This window comes from Cyrtonyx montezumae, unplaced genomic scaffold (genome assembly GCF_038088225.1).
Source record: "Cyrtonyx montezumae isolate F1298 unplaced genomic scaffold, pur_monq_1.0 scaffold_8, whole genome shotgun sequence".
Lineage (NCBI taxonomy): Eukaryota > Metazoa > Chordata > Aves > Galliformes > Odontophoridae > Cyrtonyx > Cyrtonyx montezumae.
This window is the reverse complement of record NW_027072089.1, coordinates 60,562,801-60,584,063: the sequence shown is the minus strand read 5'-3', so window position 1 is coordinate 60,584,063 and position 21,263 is coordinate 60,562,801. Positions and strand designations below refer to the sequence as shown.

The following is a 21,263-nucleotide window of genomic DNA, read 5'->3' as shown; positions in this document are numbered from 1 at the left end:
GAGAGGTGTAAATTGAAGAGATGAGGCAATTAAGGGGAGAAGGTAATTTAGAAGATACATGTTCAGTGAGAGGGAGAAATCTGGAAATCATAAGCTTTGTTCAGACATTCTCAAAAATACTTCAAGAGAATAAATAAAAGTAATGAAGTGCCATTATTTTGAATGATGTAAGTGCTGCTTCTGGCTGGAAATAATGGGATAAAATATATTTTTGAAAACAAATCATAATAAGGGAATTAAAATAGAAAGTCATGGTATTGAGGGTTTTGGGTTTTTTTTTTTTTTTTTTTTTTTTTTTTTAATGAGATTCTGGATTTTAAACATACCTGGGGACAAGTAACACATGTACTGTGTAACACTATGTAACATGTATAACCTGATTTGATGGAGAAAAAATACGATGACCGTACAGAGCTTTTCTTTCCCTTACAGCATTTACTTATTGATAGGTTTTTCATAGCTTCAGCAGTCATGAGTTAGGAAGATGTACCTGCAGTCAAATATTCAGGGGTGGAAAAAATCCTATGACTGTCTTGATTTTTAGGCACTAAACTTTCAGTACCTGCAGCTGCACTTTAGATTTGCTGAGCAACTTTGTCTCCTAGTGTTTTCAGCAGGATCACTGGGTGCTTAGGGGGACTGGAAGGACTTATTACAGCAGACTTGCTTCTGTTTTCAAGAGGTAACTTTTATATACATTGCTAATTATTTTATGATGCTGTATATAGATTTTTTACAAGAAAAAATATAAATATCCACTCATTAAGGTGTTTTCTTACAATAGCTCAGATATAGACACAGTAAAATCATGGAGAACACTTTCACTTTTGTTTGTATAGACAGTACAGTAATATCATCAGGGTTTTCTTTTAGCGGCCACTTAATTGACCTCTTAAAGGCTAGTAAAGGAAGCACAGGAATTGCTACTATTTCCCTTTTTTCTTCTTTTCTTTTTTTTATTATTTTTTTTTACTTATTAAAATTCAGCATAAAACAAAGTATCTTTAAGGATAATTTTCCCAGTAATTTAATCCAAGCTATGAAATGCCAACCAAGCCAATGTTTGTTCTGTTTCCAATTTCCACGATCACTGTCAGGGTATTATGAGGATTGACTGTCCCACTTACTGCTATTATAGTTCTTGCTTTGTTCGTTGCCATTACTGCAGTACCTAAGAGCTGTGGTCATGGAACAAAACCCCATGTGCAAATACACAGCACAAGATAGATCTCTTGTTAGTGGGGTTCTTGGGAACACTGAAAGTTTCTTTTTGTTTTCACTAGGCTAGAAAAATCAATAGAAAGGACGGTGGTATTTTCCCAGAGCCCCTGGTCACTATATGTTCCCCAAAACCATCTCTGTAGCTGAATTTCCTACTTCTTTTAAATGGAATCTCCTTATCAGTCCACACCTGCAACAGGGTGAGACTGCAGAATGCTTCCACACTATTCACTGCTGGTGTTTCAGCATGGCCAATGGAGGGACAATGTGAAGGGACAGAAGTGGGCTTTGATTTGGGGGTGTTTTGGGGAGGTAAGTTGTGAAGTTGAATGCAAATCAATTATCTGTCTGCTATGAAAATTAAGTGAGAAATTTTATGTTATTGTCAGATGAAAAAATAAAAAAGTGGACATGTAGGAGAATCATAATAGCAGCATTTCCATCAGAAATGACATTATTTGAACCTTTTCTCAAACACTACATCTGATAGCATGAGATCTCTCTTAGTAAGGACTTTGCCTATGGTGTCTTACCTAATTAGGGCAGTTAGCAGCAGACAGTGACTGTTGAAGCATCACCTAGTAACATGACATCTCCTGTTTCAGTGAGGTTAATCCCACATAATCCCAAAACACAAGTAAGGCTCTCAGTTTATTTGAGGCAACCATTTGTTCCCCGAGGTAGACGTGTTATACATCATGTTTCCCAAAACTGTCTAAGGCTTTTTTTTTCAGTCTGTGAAAAATGCTCAGAACATAATGGAACATATTCTTGTGATCTTCTGTCATAGAATTATAGAATCACCAAGGTTGGAAAAGACCTCAAAGATCATCCAGTCCAACCATCCACCTACCACCGATATTTCTGCACTAAACTGTGCCCCTTAGTACAACATCCAGACACTCCATGCTGTATCTTCGCGCACTCTATAATTTTTACAACTGTGTTCTCAGAACAATCCAAGGAGGAAGAGTGAGGCTATTATGTTATGCCTCCTTATGGGTGATAGAAAGACAGTTGCTGCTGCTCTACAATATTTTGTTGGTGCAGTGTTGTTTGCTATTGACAGGATCCCTCTTTGTGTTGTGACAAATGTGTATCCCTTCAGGGGAAGGCTGTATTTCTACAGTGCTTTCCTAACAGGCTTTTCTGTTTATAGAGCCCGAGCTTATTGGTTCTACCTTATCCTTGCTTGTAGAAGGCAGGTGGACATGCCATTGAAGCAATGCGTGAGTGAATTATAGGATTAGGGTGTGATCTATGAATTGGCAGATGCTTTGGGATAAAAAAGTATGTTTTTTTATTGCTTCGTGAAGATGTTTTCCTTTAAGATGTGCTGCATCTCAAGGCTGCTCTGAGGTTAGTGTTCCATTCACCCCATAGTACTGATAGCAGAAGCAGCTTTAATTGAAATCTGTGTTTTTATAAAGTCGTGGAATACATAGACATTTTATTTTGATTTCCTAGGCCACAGTAAATATTAGATGAGCCATACACTTAGAAAAATGATGGAATTTCACACAAACAAGAGGTTTATGTTGATACCAAATTTTGTCAGCATTTGTTAAGCCTCCTATTTTCTTAACATGACTAATTTGTTTCTCTTGCTATTTGGAAAGCACACTGGATAATTGATTTGGAAATAACTTTCTCCTGCAGCATGTTTTAAATCTTTCTTTAGCCATTTGCATCACCAAGTGTCCTGTGAAAGCTGTGGCTCACAGCTGCCACCTTTTGTTCTGCTAGGGCTGCCCAGTACTCAAAGTACCACAGGTGGTGAACAAACTGCAGGAATGGTTTTCTGCTCTGCTGTGGACCCACCTCTCCCCCAAGCACCTATTAAGAGTAAAAGTCGCCCCATACATGTGAATTAACAAATAATGCAAGAGTTATTAACATATTCTAGTAAGCTAGTATATCCATGGTGACTCAGTCACACTGTCTGATATCGAATGTGGGACTCATCTTACCAGACTTCAGGTATGTTCTTGTTAGTCTAGGCTTCCTCCACTGCAGATGCACTCTTGTTTGGGAATGAAGCTTCCTCCATTATCTCTCACTGTTGACTGTAGAGGGACTGTAGCTGTGACTACACTAGAACTTTTACAGACTAATGTAGTGACAGACATCTATTCTGTCTGAGCTGACAACTGCAGCACAGTTTGATCATATGGCAAATTTAGAAACATTTTCTGGGTAAAATAAGGACTTCAAAGTAACTTTGGATAGAAAGTATAATTGACAAAGCTTGAGTATCATAAAAATGGTAGTAGATATTTTACAAAGCACTAAATGTAATTTAGGGTGGCAGAAGAATCCATATGAAACAAACATTGATCTGTATAAAGACATATTAAAAGTTTGATGAAGTAGCATAAATAACTAAATATAATAAATATAGGCGTAAAGAATTTTCTGATTTAATCTGTGACAGAAGAAGTTTTCTCATCATAATTAAAAACATAATCCATTATCATCAGTATTTGTGGGAGCTTTCCTAGAAAGAGCAAAAAGCCCAAAAATGGCTAAAGCAACCAGGTTAGAATAGCTTTATAATTTATTTTCTTTGGAGTAATTTCTACGAATTCAAAATTTTGGGAAGTTTAAGAATACCTATGTGAAGTTAGTGTTTCCCTCTTCCTCAGATTTTCCAGCAGAATCACAACTCAAAGGGAGCAGCAGCACAGGGAATGGATGGTGCTTTCCACAATACTATGGAACTGCCACCTTGCAAAATAAATCTGAAATTATCCCTTTGATGAGACAAAGGTTTGAAGTACTCCATAGAGTTACAGTGACATTTTCTAGCATGATCTGAGGAACTGGTCAGACATCTCACTGGAATATTTTTTCAGTGGGATTCACACTGTGCATTCATTCAGTTATTTGATAGCTTGTACTCTTTAGCAGTAAACTAGGAGATATTTGCTCAGGTAGAATTCTTGTCCCCACTGAAATCAGCAGCAAAATGCTCACAGACCTCAGTGAAGTAAGTAGCTTGAGAATCCTGATGTGTTGTGCTTCCAATTTCTTTGTTTGAAATGCAGGTTTATTTATTATTACCGGGGTTACAAACACAGTATTGTTTTTCTGTTTCCAAAGCTAAAATATCTTTTCCTGTTGCCATGTCACATTCATACATTTCTGAAAGAACTGCGTCTGTCCGTGACACCCAAATTAATTGGGTAGATTGGGCCAGATTTCATATTCCAACAGAGCTTTGCAGATTCAAGATGAGGCCTATAGCTTCTAATGAAACTTCAGATGTAAAAAAAAGATGAGGCAGACTGAAATACAATTGTTCATCCTTAGCAATCAAAATGTAGTACGCTCACCCACAGCAAAAAACTTCTGCTTCTTGGGAATCTGTTTTACACAATAAATTATTTCTGAAGCCTTCGATTGAGAAGACAGAAATAAATATTCACGGTAGATCTGCTGAATGCAGGAGTTGGAACTTAATAGACATGACAGGTTCCCGTCACTGAAGGTTATACATGTCCATCTGTCCCCTCTTACCCCGTTACAGTGATAGTCTGAAAAAATAGTATGGACTTAAGTATCTTATGAAATAGTCATCCCAAATTTGTCACTGCTAACGAAAGTATTACACCTCGCTAGAGATCCTACCCAGAATGCTAACGAGGTAGTCTGAACCGACCCTGCACAGTTTAGATGCAGGATAAGTCACTCAAACTACTGCAGATAGCAGTTCTTTGCCTGGAATGCACGTATCTACAGACACCTTGCAGTCCCAAGTCAGCATAGGAAGCTTTAGCAAGCACAGTCATTCTGTGATGTGTGGTGGACTGTGTAGATCAAGACAGAAAAACTGTGCATTTGCATAGCAGATACCTCTGTAAAATTTGCAATGACTTCCTCAACAATTTCTGCTCTCTGGCCATCATGTACCAGAGAGAAGAATCCCATCCTGGAAGCTAAGTAAGAATGGAAATAAAAGAGGGAAACAGGAAGCAGAAAAAGTAAAATTTGAAAGAAAGCATGGAAAGTGGCCTGGCTGAGCTAAGAAACTTTGTGGCTGCGGTTAGGCATTGGATGTATGTAGAGAGAAGGCCATACTTGAAAAATGACAGGTGCATGTTGGAGACCTAAAAGTCTCCAGTCTGACCTTCTGAGTCAAGCAGATCCTATTGGAACAAGTTGCTGAGTCCCCTGCCCAGTGTGGATTTGGACACTTTTGGGCACCTGATCCAATGTCCAGACACCCTCATGGTAGAAAAAAAAAAAAGAAGGAAAAAAAGTTTTCCTTATGTTAAGTTGGAATTTAATGTTGCAACTGGTTTGTTTCAACTTTTGCTGAAGTTTGGCTCTAGTTTTCATGCTTTCTCTCGTTGTATGCAGTGGTAAGTTACCCCAAGTTGTCTGTTCCTAGGGGTGAATAAATGCACTTCTCATGTGTCCTGTGCTAGAGTGGCCCTGCACTGGGTTTGCTTCAGTATGTCCTTGCTTGTCTTGCACCAGGAGCTTCAAACCATACGCAGTCCTCTAGGCGTTGTCTCACAAGCCCAGGGAGAAGGCTGGAGAAACTAACTATGGCCTGCTGACTACACTGGTACTAGTACAGCCCAGCATTTGGTGTCCTTCTCTGCTGCAAGGGCACACTGCTGACTCACACTTGGGTTGTGCATCTGGAGCCTTAAGTCTTTTCCTATGAAGCCACTGTGTAGCAAGCTGCTGCCCAGCCTGTCCTGCTGCATGGGCTTGTTCCTTCCCAAGTGTGGGACTTCACACTGACTTTGTCATAACCTTGGAAGTTTCTCTCAGCCCTTTCTTTCAGCCTGGCTGGGCTACTCCAAGTAGTGTTGTTATCAGTGCACTGATGGCTAGCCCCAGTTTGATTTTACCTGAAGACTTGCCGAGAATGCAAAGAAACCAGAGGTCAAAGTTCTTCACTGAAGTAGGTCATCTTCTCATGGAAAGCCTTTATGAGGAATCAGAAACACAAACAACTTCATATTATAAGCTTATAAATAACCTAGTGGTGAGGAATAGCACTCTCAAGAGCAGTGCATGGGGACAAGTACTGCAGGGTGAAGTTAGTACTGCTTCATCAAGTGATACTGTCCATTGCTGGGTAGAGCAGCAGAGGACAGTTTCTTAAATCTTACTCTTGTGACTGTGTTTCAGGGTGAGTCAGACTTAAGTATATAGATGGTGAGGAGTGGGAGTATGACTGATCGTGAATCACAGCATGAAAGAATCTGAGGTCATCTAGTCCAACTCCCCTGCAATGAGCAGGGACATCTGCAGCTCGATCAGGGTGCTCAGAGCCCCATCAACCTGACGTATCTCCAAGGACAGAGCATGTACTACATCTCTGGGCAACCTGTGCCAGTGCTTCACCATCCTTATTCTTCCTTATATCCATTCCAAATCTCCCCTTCTTCAGTTCGAAAGCATTTCCCCTTGTCACAACAGACTGTGCTAAAGAGTCTGTCCCCTTCTTCTTACAACTCCCTTTAGATACTGAAAGGCCACTCTCAGGTCTCCCCAGAGCCTTCTTGTCATGGTTTTATGATTTTTTGTATTGGTATTCCATATCATAACATCATGTAGTGCATTTGGAGTTGCATTTAGAGAAACCGTGACACTTCTCCAGGCTGAAGCTTGTGTTAGGACAGATCAGCCAAGTGAGACAGACTTTTAACTGTGGAAGTGTATTTCACAGTCTGAATATAGGAGGGGAGTCTGTTTTCTTTTAACTGCTCTCTCCTTCATCAGATGATTTACAGTTTGATGTCACCACTGTGTGACTGATGTAACGTGTCCAAACTATTCATTTTAGTGTATTAGCTTTATTTTTGCTACCTGTTGCTTTTATGCGCCAAATTTTTAACCTTTGGGATGTTGCCAGAACTGCCAAATCACTCCCCTATTGTGTGTGCATGGTGACATTTCTCAGTATTTTCTGTCCCTTTGTGGAAGATTGTGGGAGTCCAGCAGCAATTCCCCAAACCCTGAAAAGTGATTAGCAATTACTGTTCTCTAAGTGCTTAATGGGGAGATTAAAACAGGCCACCAGGTGTTCAAGCAATACCACTTGGTGGCATGGAAATTCAACACTAGCTATTAAGTGGTGAGAAGAAGGTAAGTGCCTACCCCCAGGGAGATCAACAATTATTTTGATGCATACATCGTATCCCATTTTCTCGGTTAATTTTTCTAAGTTCTACTATTTTTTCTAACATTTCACCCTCTGAGGCATTTATCCACGTTTTAGTAGCAGAATTAACATGTAACCACAAGATCAATTCCTGTTAAATGTATTTTTCTTGAACAGTCTGTACAGAGTTGCATTTTTAGTCCATCCTTTTCTATATAACATGGCATAGTTGTGTACAGCAACAAAGGAACGAGGCTACACTTTACATTCCAGGTTTAAAATAAGTAATAGCAAAATAGCTTAGGAACTTAGCAAATGTTCTTTTGTAGCAAATCGTATTGTTCACTTACACTATCTTCTTTTCCATTTCAGGAGGTTGGAAGCATTATTGGAAAGGTCAGGAAATTACTTTCTCTCTTTATTGTCATGTCAAAATATTGTATATCTGTACCCTTCATCAGCCTAGGCTAACTTTTTCTCTTTCTTTAACAGAAAGGTGAGACAGTTAAGAAGATGCGGGAGGAGGTAAGATGAGCCTTGATGTCTTCACTTCCCTTCCTTGCCAGGGAAATTGGTGTGTATGGAACGGCACTGCCATCAAGTGGGCAGCTCCCTGAGCATCACCTCCCTGTTACACGTGGTGCTGTGCAAATGTGCTGGCCTAAATTAAGCACTGCTGTTAATGTCACTTCCTTATGACTGCAGCAGTCTGGAACCCTTCATTCCCATAGCAGTGTGCCTGCTGCTGTCTTATCTCACAAACAGATTAGCCAGCGTGACTGTGTACATCCAAACCTCTGTGTCTTTCCCCAGCATGCCGGCACTGTGCCTGTGTGCAGCATGGCCTGCCAGCAGGAAGCTCCCATAATCTGAAACCAAGCTTTAGAGTGATGCTATATAAAGTGTGGGGTAGACAACCTTCAGCAGAGCTGGAGCCGGATTTCACAAGACAAAGCATCCCTCTGCTATGTCTAGGCACAGGCTTGACTTAGTTCCTCATTTTGCAGCAGTGCTTGGACAGGGTAGACCAGCACACCAGCCATTCACATCCTTTGAAAAGGTTGCAAGCACAGAGAAGCTAATGGAGAACATAAACTTTAGTCTCCCCAGTTGTTGTAGGCCTCTTTTCCTACCCCGAAGCAAGCTGCAGTGTCTGTAGAGAGTTATACCTGTGTCCTGCACATCAGCACATCTAACCTGCACAGCCTTGTAATTTTCCTTCTTTGAAACATCAGCTAAAAGCAGGATTCAAAAGAAAAATCCCTCTGCTTGAAACTTCAGGAGTGCAATATATACAGAAGGTGCCTCAAGAAAAAATCAGTTTAGTTCTGGTATCTTCACTGTACTTCACTATGCCAATTGCTTTGTTATTTTGTACACTGATAGGTGGTCTCTGGCAGGAAAATCTTACCATACATGTACTGAAGAAAATTATGAGATACATCTTTAAACATACACAACAGGGAGTTCATTTTCAGGCTGACTGAATTCAGAGCTCTTCTGTTGATGATGAGAGATTTCACTCACGTTTTTATAAATAAGTACAATTGTTAAGACTTTTTTAAAAAAGGGGGGAAAATTGAAAAAAAGTTTTGAATGTACTGTGTAACCCTGAGAGTTGATTAAACACATTTTAGTTTGATTTTTAATTATGATCACAGGGAGATATCTTTGAGTTTAAGTTGGCTGCTGCATGCAGGGGAAACTATCATTAGAAAGTGTTCCTGATTTCTGAGTCAAACATCTTAGAAAAGTGTTGTAGTTTCTGATCAGTTTTTCAAGGTAAATATCAAATTTTCTTCTGAAAAGCTACTGTCACTTACACATAATCACAAGCGGTTTGTTTCTTTGTTTTATAAGAAGGAATTTTGTGCCTCTTAACTACTAACAAGGAGTAACAGCTGTGTTTCCAAGAGATGATAACTCAGTCTTTCTTTTAAATGACTAACTCCTCCAGTCCTCCTTTAAAAACAGACCATAGTCTTATTTTTACTTCCCTGGTAGATGTGGTAAGTTGCAAGCCAACAACAAAATGTTATGCTGACTTCCTCTGTTATCAGAGAAATGTCACAGAAACATTTGAGTCTGAAGTACAAACCTCCCCAGTCTGTGCACTGCAGTCATTAACTTTCTGCACAAATATTGGAGATTCCCACATAATCTATAATTGTTTTGACCAGAAGTCTACTGGCCATGTCCCCAGCAGCTTATCCTGTTCAGTCCTCTGCCATGCTCAGTGTAGAGCAGTACCTCAAGGACAGACTGTGATCTCTGCAACCAAACATTGCTGCCAGCTGAACTCGCTCCAGGCTTGATCTCCTTCCTGATAGAACTCAGTCTGTTTGACTGAAACAATCCCCACTTAGGTTCACCTGTCAGAAGAAGTTTCTGCCACCCTTTCTTATCTATGAACACTGAGCGTACCTGCCAGCAGATGCTGTGGCAGATAGATTTTTCTATTAGTTAGTGGTGTGGGTATTTTGTTGCTGTGGTTGGTTGTTGTCACTCGGGGAAATAAGCTACCTTGCTGTTCAGCAGCAGTATGCACGTGAATAAAGACTCAGACACCAGCACATAGCTGGTAACTTTGGAAGCAAAGGGTTTCAAGCTAGAACAGGGGAGATTTAGGTTGGATAGAAGGAAAAATATTTTTCACAGTCAGAGTGATGAGGCTCTGGAGCAGGTTAGGTTGCCCAGAGTGGTGGTGGATGTGTCATCCCTGAAATCATTGAAAGTCAGGCTGGAGGGGGCTCTGAGTAACCTGATCTGCTGCCAGTGTCCCTGTTCATTGCAGGAGAGTCAGACTCAATGGCCTTTAAGGGTCCCTTCCAGCTCAAATGATTCTATGAACTCACAGTATCTCACGTTTGCTGGAGGCCTGCATCCTGAAGGAGGTCAGCATCTCTGCATCAGTTGATGCTCTGGTGACTTGTTAGGCTGCATTAACTCATTTCCATGGCTGAAACTTCAGATGAAGCACAGGTCTTATCTTATCTAAACTGGATTTGATTCTTGCATCCACTAATAATCCCATTAAGCATATTTTACATCTAACTTCGGGGTTTTCTCTGCAGTGCTACAGTGACATATAAGGGACTAAGTTTACCTGAGAGCCATGCTGCTTCATCTTTAAGCAGCAGTTTTCTGATTCCTTCCTGCAGGATTTTGCTTTAAAGAAACATAACACCATCACCACTGCATGTCTGACCAATAGTTCTGTAAAGGATTATTTTATGCATATTGAGTAAATTCCCGTGACACACAGCTATAAGAAACCATCCCATATTCTGAAGCAAGGCCCCACCTAAGTACATCAAGCACTATATTTGGGTCCAGGTTTCTAAGTATTAATGCTCTCTGAATAAAATAAGCTAGTCTGAAATTCTGCAGCTCCAGTCCTCTTTAAGGTTTACTTTCCAGAAGCAAAAATTGGATAATGTAATTATTTATACCTTTTAGTTACAATGGTGCTATTTGCATACTGTGAGGAAAGCTGGATAAGTGTTTACTGAGGCAGAATGTGGTTTCCTGCAGTTAGATGAATCTTTAGTGTTCTGTTTATGCTGAAATTATATATATTGGGGGTACAATTGTAGGTGAGTGAATTAAATGCCTGAAGATATTCTTTCCCAAACTATATCCATGACCCTGCTTTTCTCCCCAGGAAGTATGAAGTTAAAAAGTATTTGTTCTTTTTGACAGAGTGGGGCTCGAATCAATATTTCCGAAGGCTCCTGTCCAGAAAGAATTGTGACCATAACAGGCCCAACAGATGCAATTTTTAAAGCTTTTTCTATGATTGCACTAAAATTTGAAGAGGTAAGAAAAAAAATTCTCTCTTTAAGTTGAAATACAAACAGTGTTTGAATTTTCTTGTGTTTGCTTTAATGTTAAATATCATTTGTTTAATGTTCTATTTAATAGCAATGAAAGTAGTTGTATTTTTATAAATGCTTTTGGCAGTAACACCGAAGAAAAATAATGGGTCAATTTACAAGCTGTTTGATCATTTCTTTTGCTTTTTGGAGGCTTCAGGGAAAAGCAATTGCTTCTGGTAATGTGCACTAATGGTAAGAAAAATGTCTTAGAAAATGTCTGGTCCCATCATGAGTATGATTTGTAAAGAATAATTGCTTAACTTTTAGCTGTCTTTATATGATTCCATTTGGTATTGATGTAAATTTTATATATGTCAGAATGAATATATAATTCGTTCAACTAGAAAATTTTTATTTTAAAGACCTGTGTAATTACTAATTACCATATTTAAAGATTGGCTTTTAACATTAATTAAAATGAAGGCACTAATAGTAAGTGAGGCAAGAGAGCACTCAATTTACTGTAGAATTACCATTCTGTGCAGATATGTACCTAAAGTGCTTGAATTTCTTCAAGTTTCGTGGTCTGGCTACAGTTAGATTTGGGCACTACTTTAATGGGAAACTTAAAAAAAAAAAAAAAAAAAAAAGGAAAATAAGGCAGCAGGCTGCCAAACATGATCTGTGGAGAGGACTTAACTCCCTCTGCTGCTGAAAATCAGTCATCCAGTTGTCTCTCCTGTACTCGGTGGGAAGGAGAAGCTCCTGAAGAAGGCAATTCACCTTCTCCTGAAGGAACTGCCTTTAGAGAGTTGTTGATGGAGAATGCCAGTGTGTAGCTAATGGAAGAGGGAATGTGGGTCATCAGGTGCAATTGTCTGCTAGCATAAGCAGTATGTTTTGTGATCTCCTTTATGGCACGATCAAAAACTACTTTGATATTTTTCTAGTTCCTGATATTGGATTCACAACCTCAGTTGTCTGATAACTTGGAAACCTCTCTCCCCATGGAAATTTATTCCGGAGTAGTTTTTACAGCTTTGTTCGTGTGCCAACAGTGGCTGATAATCCTTGCCTTTCCAGTCCTGAGGGTTCCTCTCAGACATATTTTTATAAAAGAGCTTTATCCTCTCACACTTTGCTTTTTTCAGAATAAATGAGCCAAGCTCAGTCTTTCATTAAGTGTATTCTCCAAACCCTCCACACTCCCTGTGTACCTTTACAGTCAATGCTAAATGCACATGTTAACTGTGGACAGGTTGCAAATGAAGTTCCACAGGGACTTAATTAGTGGCACTAAATGTCCCCTGAGCTGGCTGTCATGTTTAACACAGTCCTGTCTGTGCCGGAAATGCCTCACCTCCACTAGGGTAACATTTTGTACATAACTGCACTGGGGCTGGCAGTGTACCCAGCTCATCCTCAGGTGTGTTCAGTGACAACTTCTGAGATCTCCGCAGATCTCTTGTTAGTCCCCAGGCAAATGACTTTTCTTTTTAATACTGGAAATTTTAATCCCATTCATCTTCCTCTATTTTTCCACGGCCTTTCAGATCTTCCTATGCAGTATTACAATTGTTCAATATCTTGATAAGGTACCTTGGATTTATGACACAGTGCATTTTTTTGGTTTGATTTCTGTACCAGTTTTAAATGAGATAACGCTGAAGTTGAATCTTGCAGAACTGCTGAATTAATTCTTTGTAGTTCGGTTTTAAAACCATCTGTTGTCACCTTCATTAGAGCTTTATCTCCTTGCCTATTTCATAACATCTCTGTTCCTTCTATAGCTTATGAGACTGTTTCATGCATGGCATCATACCAACCCACTGAGATTCAGAGAGAGCGTTCTCTCTAGATGAAGATCATGTTCTCCTTAGGATCTTACCCTGAAAAATGATGTGGGAATCTCTAATCTCTGCCATCAAAATGAGTACCCAGTAGAGATAACACCACATTTCTCATAAAAACATTGAACACCGTTATAGCATCAAGTGCCCAACCCACCCCACCTCTCAAAAAAAGAAAACAACAAACAAGCAAAAAAACACAGCACTGTGATGTTTTTGAGTGTGCTGTAGGCAAAGAAACGTCAACTTTCAGCATCTGTGTGGATTTTATGCATTTTTGAACTGAGATATTAGAGGCTAATCTGGACTCTTAGCACTGATTTTTATAAAGGAGTATTGGCACTTAATGTAGAGCTCGAGCATCATATGTATTCTGAAGTGTCTGTATTTAGTTTTAATATAATTGGCTTCCAGAGTATTTGAAAGAACAGTGGTAAGGAAAAGTGTCTGTTACGATCAGTTAGGTTTCCTGTAATTATTCCTGTGAATACAGTGAGGTAACAGTAAGGCTTTAGAGTCAAAATGAAATACTGTTTCAAAACTTACAAATGAGCTGGCTACCTAATGCTATTTCTTATAGATATCTTTTTACTTGAGGTTTTTTAAGCCAGTTGTAGAACAGAAAATCCCACAACAAAATACCACTCTTGCTATAAAATATTCTTTTCACTTCTACTAAGAAATCTGACGAGCACCAGTGTGGTAATTGCTGCACCTATATATAGCAAACAATAGCGTAAACTCCATCAAATACTGTTTTGTGGGCTATCTGTCCCTGTGAATGTCCCTCTCCATAATCCAGAAGATGTAAGTAGTACACAAACCAGAGTACTCTGAGTTTTCAGGTAGAAATGCTGCAGAAAAAAAGGAAGTTGTGAGAACTTGGTTCTAACTTTGTGTATCACATTTTGGGATGGGAAGGAGGGGAGGAATTTATGATTAATTTTTAGTGTCTAGTGCAGTAAGAATTACTTTCCTTCTTGAGTTTCCTTTTATGTTTGCCCAGGTATAGCCCTCAGACAGTGGCTGTGGCTCAGTTGCATTAGATGTGGTCCAGCTACAAAGTCAGGGTTGGAACTAGATTATCTCTAAGGTCCCTTCCAGCCTAAGCCATTTGATGATGTTTCTATGATGAAGTGCTGCTATCAGAGTTTATTTCAAGCAGTTATGTTAAAATGCAGCTTGTCCTGCCTGCATTGAAAATACAGACTGTACAAGTTAAAATATGTGTTTGTAAGTAGCATTTTATGCAACAACTAAAAGGGAGAAGGAAGGTTTTCTTTTTGTATTTATTATGTATGTCCACACAGGCTGTGTACCCCCAGAGTCTGTGCTCTGTGCAGCCCACTAACCAGCAGGTGTCAAGAGCTCTTAGGCTGAAGGTTCCAAGTCTTCATGTAGACTATTTTTAAACAATCACATTAATAATTGACTATTCCCATCCTTGGCTGTGGAAGATAAATGTACAGTACTCAATTTTACATGTAAATACTTGTTCAGCCTTTCTATGGTTGGAGAAAACTCTTGGAACAGCTCTAAATATGAATCTCTTTCTTATCAACATTACTGAAACCCATCGGGGTTCCTAGATGAGGAAAACAGGCAAAAAGCCATGCGAGGTCCAACTCTTGTGTCTTTCCAAGCCCTGGGGAGATGCATGCAGTGCCACAGAAAGTCAGAGGCTCAAGAAGCAAATATTCCAGTTCAAAATATAACTGTTCTTTGAGAATCTTTCCAGCCAGCACTACTTTAGGGAACCTGAAGTTCTGGAGGGGATATTTTTGCTCATGCATCTTTTTTGTGTTTTTAAGCTTATCTGATGCCTTTATGAGTATGTCACTGAGACTCCATGTTTGGGTTTGTCTTCTTTTAAACGATGAGGAGAAAATAGAGTAGGACAGCCTCCAATGAGCAAATGTTTGGAAGTACTTTTGAATGCACTGAGTGCAGTGAATGCTTCGAGACCAGTTCAGTTATCATGTAGAAGTGGGAGACGTTATCAGGGTCATGCTGGGTGGGTTTGAAGTGAGTTATTTACCTACATCTGGATGATTGTGTGCCACTGCCTGACACAAACATGATCTAGTGAGGTGATATCGTCCAGCTGAAAAATTGGCATGACTTGCACTTTATTTCAGATACATTTGTGCTGCAGGACTCTGCTATCCTTCTCACTTTATTTTGGATTGTAATCTCTCGCTGACAGTGGCACTAAACAAAATGTGAGTTAAGGGCTGCAGAGGAATGATTTGATCGCTGTCTTATGGAGTGCAGCCATGCCTCATTGTGTTCAAGACTTTTTCATCTCTTTGGAGCTAAGCAAGGTCATACTGAGCCATTTCTTAGACAGCAGAATGCTGCCATCCCAAATGCAGAGGTACTGCAGCAAATGGTGCTGGTGTTCCCATGGGTTGTTTGGATAGGTGCTTTGCAGCTTGTGAATTGATAGACTGATTTTGGTCTCTTCATTCAGTGGGAAGGTCAGCTTTATATTTTCCTTTGTGGGTTTTTTTTTTCTTTTTTTTTTTCGTGTGTGTGTGGTTTTAAGCTGCTCTGATGCTTTTGTGAATATGTCACTGAGACTCCATGTCTAGGTTTGACTCCTTTCAGACGATGAGGATGAAGAAATTGGAGGGATAGTTTTGCCTTGGCTAGAAACTTTGAACAAACAGAAATCTATTTCAAACAACATAAACCTTGTGTGAAGTAGTATATTAAAAAGCTCTTGAAAACAGGCAGTATAGTTTGACTAGATAACAAAATACATGAATACAGGTTGAAATACCTTGGTAAAGATAACTGCTATTGTTTATACTTTGGTTACATAGCTGTGATGGAAAATATTTTAGAAAGCGTGCAGTGCTATAAATACACAGATCTGCTGCAAAAGAGAAATTAAACATGGGCGCAGCAACATATTTATCAAAACTATCTGCTTTTCTTTGCTTCAGATTGGTCACAGATCTTCTTGTCATTCCCTCTTATAACCTCTTTTCTTTGTGTCAAATCTGAAGAGAAGCTGCATGACACGTAAAGGTGTATTATATAGTAGAAATGTTCAACTCAAGATGGTGGAAAAGGAACAAAGGCAGGATCTGGGGAGCCTGTGAACTCAAAAAACCTGCTTGTTTTTTCCATCTGCTTCAGCTGGTCAAAAGGCAGGTGCCACAGTCACCTCCCAGGGTTGTCAAAGAGGCTGTCCCCTGGTCTCACAGCTGTGACAGCAAGGAGCACAAGCCTTCCTCCTCCGCTTCTTGCACAGTCATGCTTATGGTGTATCACCCCCATTGTTGGTGGCTTTATCTGCAGCAGAAGTGAGCCATGATTAGTTCCAAGCTGCCCAAGTCCTCAAGAACTGCTCAAGCATTTGCTCTGAGCCCTTTGGTACCCAAGGGGAATGACAAATCCTCTGCTAATTCTTATTGATGTTGCTATTACAGGACATAAATGCTTCAATGACAAACAGCTCAGTGACAAGCAAGCCACCTGTAACACTGCGGCTTGTCGTGCCAGCAAGTCAGTGCGGATCCCTTATAGGAAAAGGAGGCTCCAAAATCAAAGAAATCAGGGAGGTAAGTCTTGGGGTGTCTGACAGGGATTATGAGTAGCTCAGTATCATTCTGCTCCACTTTGCCAATGGAGAATTTTTTACTCAGAGAGCAGTGAGGCGCTGGCACAGCTGCGCAGAGAAGCTGTGGTGCTCCATCCCTGGAGGTGCTCAAGGCCAGGTTGGATGGGGCTCTGGGCAGCTGAGCTGGTGGGGGGCAGCCCTGCCCATGGCATTGAAGAGGTTGTTTTATTTACCAAGACCTGCAAGTAAAAATAAATTTATTTTTTACTTGGTCTTTTGTTACCTTTTTTCTTCATTAAAGAGTCAGGGTGCTATGCCCCTTATTAGTACTTACTTTCAAACCTACTTTTGGGGTGTGGGAGAGGGAGTCACTTGAAGACACTGAGAGGGAAGGCATTATTTCTGTGCAAATATTAGACATACAGAAAACACTGATCTCTTTATTCACAAAGATTAGTATAGCATCCTGTCTAATGCAAAGCTAGTTTGTCAAAACATATTTCCTGGTTAAAAGTAAGGTGCTTTGGATGTATTTCACAGAGGTCATTTCTGGCCCAGGCTCTGCACAACCACTTGATGCCATCATGTGCTATGTCTGGGGTCTGGGTGAGCCCCTAAGCCACTGAGCCATGGGATGTGGTTTCCCTTTGTCCTCCAGGTCTCTCAGCTACTCAGAACTGTCCAGCAGCACGGCTCTGGCTGGCTTCTCTTTTGTGTTAAAATAGTAATGGATGGGGGGACCAAATATGGTCTGGTGGGCATTTAGCTGCAAGTTCTACAGCTGTCATCCCTTTTTGTTTTAACTACTAGAAATCTCATCCAGAACACTGTGTGAGTGCTTGTAGGACACAGATTTTTAAATGTGAAATTGGTCTGTGTACCTAAAAAGACTACAGCGTTTATTCTGGTGAGAATAGTTTCAGAAGCGATAAGCTACTTCTCTAGTACAAAGAAGTAAGAGGATACTGTGTGGTCAAAAGGATCTTTGGATAAGGCTAACATAGCATGAGTACACACTGAACATTTGCATAGTCAGAAGGGTAATGGACAGGGTGTTATTAGTTTTTTCATTGCTGGCATATGACCAAAGTAAAAGAATAAACAAAACTAGCATTGGAAGCAAATCCATAAATGACTGCAGTATTTGGCAGTGTATTTTATGCTAATCATATGGATACCCAGAACTGCATGTTAATCGATAACCACTATCAAACAACAACAAAAAAAAGAGCATCCGCCTCAAGATATGATCTAATTTCAACCCACAACACAGTGACTAGCAATTGCATGAGGAATGGATGCTCTTTTGTTCAGCCAGGTACCTCTGAACAACATGTAGGGCTGCTGTGCAAGAACAACAAAGATTACATGCATTTGCAAGAGAAGGCTATAAGGAAATGAAAGAAAATACGGCAGATTGATGAAATTATGGTGAAATTTCAAAGCCTGTTATAGAAAAAGGAATTGATATCTGTCTTTATATAGCAGTAGTGAACAGAAGATGCAATGTGTAATTTAATCAGTCTCTGGAAAGAAGAATAGCATGTGTTGTGTGTGACCAGGAAAATAAAATAACTCCTTGCTGTCTGACACAAACTCAATGTTAATTGAAAACTAACTGAATATATATATTTATATATATAGCATTTCAATAATAACCAGAAAAACATTTTGTTTGTAGTACGTGGAAGTGCAAATTCAATGTGAAATGAGTCTGGGCTTATTTCTGTTGATTGAAACTCTGTTGTGATTTTTGTGAAATAGTGCCAAAGATGATTTTGGCTTCATGTCCTCTCTCGCTCTCCCCTCTTCTCCTCTAATCACCATTGTATTTATCTGTCTTTGAGGGGGTTAAAAGATTTGTCCTGAAGTTCGGATGACAGTTTATGTCTTTATCAGCTATTGAGCACAAGTCTTTCTGTGATGGGAGTTTTTGCAAATTGGCTTGATGAGGCAAATCTGAGCTCTGCCAGACCCCAATTGCTGTGTAAGGGTGTGTGTGTATCCATGCTCTCCCATGTATTTAGCAAGAAAAGGTGCATGCCCTCCACTACACCCATTCCCAGTCATGAGCAGCTGGTATTGCCTTCCCAACAGTGATGCTTTGTTTGGTTTGCTTCTGCTCAAGTCCACAGGAGCCCAAGTGCAAGTAGCAGGGGATATGCTGCCAAACTCAACAGAGCGTGCAGTCACTATATCGGGCACTCCCGATGCCATCATCCAGTGTGTGAAACAGATATGCGTTGTCATGCTGGAGGTAAGTGATCACTTGGGATTCTCACCTCTCACATGGGAGATGTTCAAACACATTGCTTATTTTTGACTGGATGGGGATTCCCTGAGGTGATGCCCATCCATCCCAGCTCAGGGTTTTCATGGGGGGACTCCGGAAGAGCCTCAAATACCTGACTGGTATCTGGGAACCTCTTGGAGCAGACTTAACAACCCAAGGCCAGGGATGTCATGTCACTGTCAAGCAGCAAAACATGGTCTCACACAGAGCTGCAGCCCATTTTTAAAGAAAAACATTTTATTCTGATGCATGACTTGGTCTAGGTCTTGTTTAAAGCAGAAGTAATTCTGGCTCATGATTTAGATGTACCAGGACTCTTTCCTTCCTCGGGGTCAGATCACTGCATAAGGCTAGAAAGTTTCTTTGCAATGATACTTTTTTAGCTCTGAAGTTAAATGATACAAGATTAATTTCTACACAAATATGAGTAGTTTAATCCTGTGTTGAACGTGTCTATACTTTCATGAAAGTACACATGTCAGCTGATTATGGTGAAGTTTGAAAATATCCTCACCATATGAAAATGAAAAACTTTTACACAGCAACCACAGCTTTTGATGCGGAATATGCAAACTTCTCCATTTTTATCACATTTTTTTGCTGGAAAATTTTCTCTGTTTGGGGTTTTTGTTTTTATGGGCTATTTTTGTCTTGTATGTAGTCAGGAGCTGTCTTGTGATCTCTGATGTCCTACTTATTTTATATTCCTTGAAAACAGGAGAAACAGTGAGACAGCACTGTGACTACAGGCTGTTTATAAGAATGCACTGAATCTAAATATTGTCCAGCCTTGTGCAACAAAGGCATAAAACTGAAGAAATCCCCAATATTTTACTGGGAAAAAATAGTGACTCTTGCTTCAGTTTTGGGGAGGAAAGTATTTCTGTATAAAAATAATATAAAAGATAATATTCAAAAACTGATTTTAGTTCATTAGACATGGAGTACATGATAGTAATTATTATCAGCTTAGAGCATGGTGTGTAGTCTTATATGCAAGTGGCATTCACAGAATAAATAGCATATAGTTAGTTTGGGGAAAAAAAACAAAACCAAATGCTTTCATTGAAGTGAAATAGCAAAGCACATGGAGTTAATTAATAGAACTGTTTTGGTTGTTACCTTTCTTAGTTGTAGTAAAGCTTTCAAATCAGCACAGTTGTGCTGGGTAGCTTGAAGCCTGTTTTACAGACACACACTTTTACTTTGTTTATGGGGAGAATGTTAGCCTCGATCAGGTATTTCCCTTCGTGTTCTTGCCTTGGGCTGCAAGGAATGCGTTCCCTTTCTGTGCACAATGAAGGCTGTAGATGGGGAGGGATTTTCTCCACCCTTCCTGCTTAGCCAAACAAGAGGAAGGATCAAGGCAGTTGCTTGCTGTAGAGCAGCTGACTTAGCTGGGTCAGTAAAGCAAGAAATCTTGATGTGTATCTGCATAGGAAAGATCAGTAAGCAGTATGTGCTCAGGCTGGACTCTTCCAAAACGCTGACACATTTTGATATTGTTTCCTGAAATGCTTTAAAATGCTTAACGAAGCTTTATAGCTTCACCAGCTAAGAGTGGTAGTGAAACCATGAGCACAAGCTTTCAGTTGGGCAACTGAGGCCTTGGATTTCCTACCTGGGGCTCAGACACCAGACTTCTGATTCTAGGACTCTTGGGAAAGAGGGCAGGGTGGGCTGGGGCCAGATCAGTGTACCTCTCGTGCCTAGGCTGGCCAAGGTAAAGAATGGTTTTATATGAGTTCTGTCTCATTCTGCATTTTGATCATTTTGTGTTTTTGTCTGCAGTCCCCACCCAAAGGTGCCACCATCCCCTATCGTCCCAAACCTGCCTCTGCACCTATCATTTTTGCAGGTGGCCAGGTAAGAGCAGACACCATTTTGGCTTCAGCTGGAAACCACACCGTCTTGGCCCAACCTCAGCCAGCGCCTGTTAGTTTTCAACTTTTACTCGTTTTTTTGCCTGGTATAGTATTGGTGTGCTCTGTCTACTCTGTGTGCTTGCAGCTTGCAAGGAAGGAGAGCACTGCATTGCAAACTTAAGGGGAAATCAATGAGAAGGCATTGAGTGGGGTGCTTTTGATACACAGTGTGTTTCCTGCTGCTGTATAAGCCTGGGAAGTGGGTATTCTGCAGGTGACTTCAGTAATACCCTTAACTTCTGTTGCCCTATAGTTCCTTAGGATCAAATAGCAATGGGGTTTTGAGGCTAGAGAAACTATATCAATGTAGGTGCAGACCTTCCCAGCCATTAGGTCTCATTTGTAATGGAATCAGAGCTTTCCTGTATCTTTTTTATATAGTGAATTTTTGACTATTTCCCCTTCATCTTATGCTATATCAATGAGGGTTTTTGTCTGCTTTTAAAAACCATGTGCAGTGT

The 21,263-nt window shown here is 40.1% G+C and overlaps 1 protein-coding gene across 11 annotated transcripts in view; it reads left to right on the top strand.

Annotated features, from left to right (window-relative positions):
• LOC136058555 (poly(rC)-binding protein 3-like) overlaps positions 1–21,263 on the top strand; it is a 480,047-nt gene that overhangs the window by 431,333 nt on the left and 27,451 nt on the right. For all 11 annotated transcript variants that reach the window (XM_065752105.1, XM_065752106.1, XM_065752098.1 and 8 more), the window contains 6 exons: positions 7,718–7,741; positions 7,838–7,870; positions 11,048–11,164; positions 16,454–16,585; positions 18,713–18,841; positions 20,669–20,812. In XM_065752105.1, coding sequence (XP_065608177.1) covers positions 7,718–7,741; positions 7,838–7,870; positions 11,048–11,164; positions 16,454–16,585; positions 18,713–18,841; positions 20,669–20,812 — 579 coding nt within the window. The remainder of the gene's footprint in view (positions 1–7,717; positions 7,742–7,837; positions 7,871–11,047; positions 11,165–16,453; positions 16,586–18,712; positions 18,842–20,668; positions 20,813–21,263) is intronic.